The sequence below is a fragment of the Nicotiana tabacum genome, chromosome 21 (genome assembly GCF_000715075.1).
Source record: "Nicotiana tabacum cultivar K326 chromosome 21, ASM71507v2, whole genome shotgun sequence".
Lineage (NCBI taxonomy): Eukaryota > Viridiplantae > Streptophyta > Magnoliopsida > Solanales > Solanaceae > Nicotiana > Nicotiana tabacum.
Genome location: NC_134100.1, coordinates 73742714 through 73746274, shown reverse-complemented (window position 1 = coordinate 73746274; position 3561 = coordinate 73742714). Strand labels below are relative to the sequence as shown.

Below are 3561 nucleotides of genomic sequence, written 5' to 3'. Positions count from 1 at the left end.
AAACATGCGTTTTATCACAATTCTTCAATGATTTGTCAAAATAATAAAGTTAAAAAATTAAATCTTTTGGTCTTTGAAGGTTTGCGAATGAAGAGATTGACCCTTTAACTTCTAGAAAAATATTGACAAGTGACAATATAATGTATACGAATAATTAATATTGAGTTAATCTTTTATAATATAATGAATGCAAAAAGAAAGAAAAATAATTAATGACATCTTATATAGAATACATTTGTCTTCTACTAATTATCCTTATTAATTGCTAAAGGTTTGCATTTAGAATATATTTATCTTCTACTAATTCATCCTTTTTGCTATAGGTTTGCATGCTTTCAATTTGACTCTAATACTATACGATAATCGATTTTTACCTTACCCCCCCCCCCCCTCCCCCTCTCTCCCCACAAATATTAGAATTCTAACATATTCACTTCATAACCCAAACTTTAGTTAAGTATAAAATTTTAAATATTTAAAAATTAATTAAATAAAAATTATGTCTAATGTAAAATTAATTATTTTACCCAAATGTACCTCTTATTATTTGTGTACATGCATTCGATGCGGGTACTTTTTTTGATTTGGGTTGGTATATGCTGACAGTATGATATTTTAACATTTGGTTCCGTTTACTTATCCAAAAAAAGAAAAAAGGTTCAGTTACTTTAAACGAAAGCAATTCGACCAACAAATCACACTCAGAATTTCGAAACTCATCAACCATTATTGGTTCCTCATCTAATTATAGATATTTTGTCGAAATAACTTTTTCCTTACCATGAAGTGACATTCTTCCACCCGATGCAAATCTTCCGAGTCCCAAACAAAAGACTGCAGGCGCGACCTCTCTATGATCATGCACATATATTGCTAGCTTCCAAAATTCGAAGGCCTATAAATCAACCCACAAAAAGGAGTCTCAATTAAACTCCTAGGGGGGGAAAAACGTTCAAACAAAAAGGAAAAATGAGTGGTTTCCATCAATTCCACGAAGCATGGCATGAACAACTTCGTGAAATTGCCCAACAACTAAAGAAATCCCCAAGACCTGCAACTAACCAAGAACAACACGAATTGCACACACAGCTAATCCAAAAATTCACTTCCCATTACTACGAATATTACCGTGTCAAGTCCATGGCAGCCAAAAATGACATACTCCATATATTCACTGCACCATGGTCAAATTCTCTAGAGAGATCTTTATATTGGATTGCTGGTTGGCGACCCACTACTGCTTTCCACATTTTTTACACTGAATCCAGCATCCTTTTTGAGTCTCAAATCGTTGATATCCTTCGTGGGTTCCGTAACGGCGACCTTGTGGATCTTTCACCTAATCAGCTTAGTCGGTTCAGTGAGTTTCAGTACGAAACCGTCCAGCAAGAAAATGCTATCACTGAACAACTCTCAGATTGGCAGGCAAGCAGCTGGAATTTCATCTTCTTGTTTTCTCTCTTTTTATTTTCTTTTTCTTGTTGGTTTTTTTTTTTTTTTCCCACAAGAGTGAGTTGCTCTAGTGGTGAACACCCTCTACTTCTAAGTGTGTGAGTTCGAGTCACCCCAAGAGCAAGGTGAGGAGTTCTTGGAGGGAGAGAGCCGGTGATATATAGAAAACAGCCTCTTTACTCCAGGGTAGGGTAAGGTCTGCGTACACGTCACCTTTCCGAATCCCATAATGAGATTATACTGAGTTATTGTTGTTTTTGTTTTCTTTTTTGGTTTTTTGTTTTCATACTTTGAAGCTGACGGCGTACGAGAATTTTTACAAAAAAGATATATTATGTGTTAAAATCCATCGTATTAAAATTAGTTAACATTGAACTTATATTTTTGTGTAAAGGACGTGTATTTTAATATGACTACTAGGTAACTTTCTTTATTTTTAAGTTAAAAATTCTAAGTACTATTTTTAATGGAAGATCGCTTGTGGTTATTTATCCGGTGATCATATTAGTATAAAAGAACACAGTAGAAAACATATAACATGTTATAATAGCTTAAATTAAGTATACCTATAGTATGAAAATGTTTTACGCGTCAACAAGACTACAAGTTATTAGACACTTGACATTGCCTGTTTAGTCTGAGTGGTTGTACCTCGTTATGTACACTAATTTTTTAGATTACAATATTTTAACTTTTAAATGATCTTTAAATCGTACATATAGGTCTCCTTTAAATGCGTTACGTATAATTGTATATTTGCGATTAACATATAGGATAGTGCAAATGATATGATTGGAACCATGGGAGACGTTGATAGGAAGATGGAAAGGCTGGTGGAGATATTAGAGAAAGCAGATCAACTGAGGATGAAGACCATTGAGAACTTGCTGCAGCTTTTAACGGCACAACAAGCGGTGGAGTTCCTAATTGCAGCGGCGCACTTGCTCTTTGGAATCCGTGGTTGGGGAGTCAATCACGACCGTCAACGAGCAAAAGGATGAGTTTTGATTTGTAGTTTGGTTTTTTCGTTTGTTTCTCTTTCGGTCCGTTTTGGACTCCGATTAATCCAGATCTAGCGGTGGGTATTCGGGCAGTTCGGATTGGATATGAAAATTTCGGTTTGAATTTTCGATTTTCGTATCGAAGAAATGACAATCTAAATCTAATTTAAATAAATTCGGATTGGATCGGATTTTTTAAGTTTGGTTTCAGGTTAATCGGTGTATATATTTTGAATTTTCAGTTTTGAGCTTATGAGTTAAAATGTTTCTTCTTTTCAAAAAAATTAAATATTCAAGTGAAATACTCATGTTAAATTGCCCGAAAAGTTCTTTATTCTCGCGGTAATTATTCAAATACAATATTCAAGTAATATAATTATTATCATGAAAATACAATAGAGACATTAATAAGGTCGATAAGAAGTAACAATAGTAAAATCATGTTCAAATAAAAAGTATTCTGATTCATATAGATAATGGATTTAATATGGAATATAAAAATTTTGAATTTTTGGATATTTAAAAATACAAAGTAGCAAATTCAATATCCAATTTGAAATTCAAAAATTTTAAAAATTAAATCCAAAATTTAATTCGTAATCCGAAAATTCAAATAAAAAATAAATCCAAAAAATTTGGAATTCAATTTGAATTTTGGGTTGTTCAAACTATGCCTATCTCTATCCACATCGGGGAAGTTTCCTTTTGAGAGTGATAATACGCTCTTTAATATATCGGTTATTTCATCTTTAATGTTCAATTTCGAGATCTCTTTCAAGGAGTGAAGAAGTACGTATCTCTGGATCATTACCTGTGATAGCAGTTTAGTTTGTAGTTTGGTTCGGTAGTTAGTATCATGTGACCAAAGCATTATAATTTAGATCGCAGTGTACGAGTTTGCACTCTAAACTCCAATTACTTCAATATTATTATTTTTCCTGTCATTTTATAAGATTTAATTAACAGACTAATTTGATTTATATGTATATTAAGGTGAAGTTTAATGGAGTCTGATGAAATTAGCATAAAAATTGTATAATAATATCAGTTTTTTAAAAATGTTTTAAGATGGAAACGTGCCATATGGAATTATAATCAATAACTATCG

General features: G+C 32.4%; 1 protein-coding gene across 1 annotated transcript; it reads left to right on the top strand.

The window, feature by feature from the left end:
- The first annotated feature begins 735 nt into the window (after positions 1-735).
- LOC107828039 (protein DOG1-like 4) lies at positions 736-2581 on the top strand. The gene is made up of 2 exons (XM_016655284.2): positions 736-1425; positions 2226-2581. Exons 1-2 carry the CDS (start codon positions 970-972, stop codon positions 2451-2453), a joined length of 684 nt encoding a protein of 227 aa, XP_016510770.1. The 5' UTR covers positions 736-969; the 3' UTR covers positions 2454-2581.
- Positions 2582-3561: the final 980 nt, after the last annotated feature.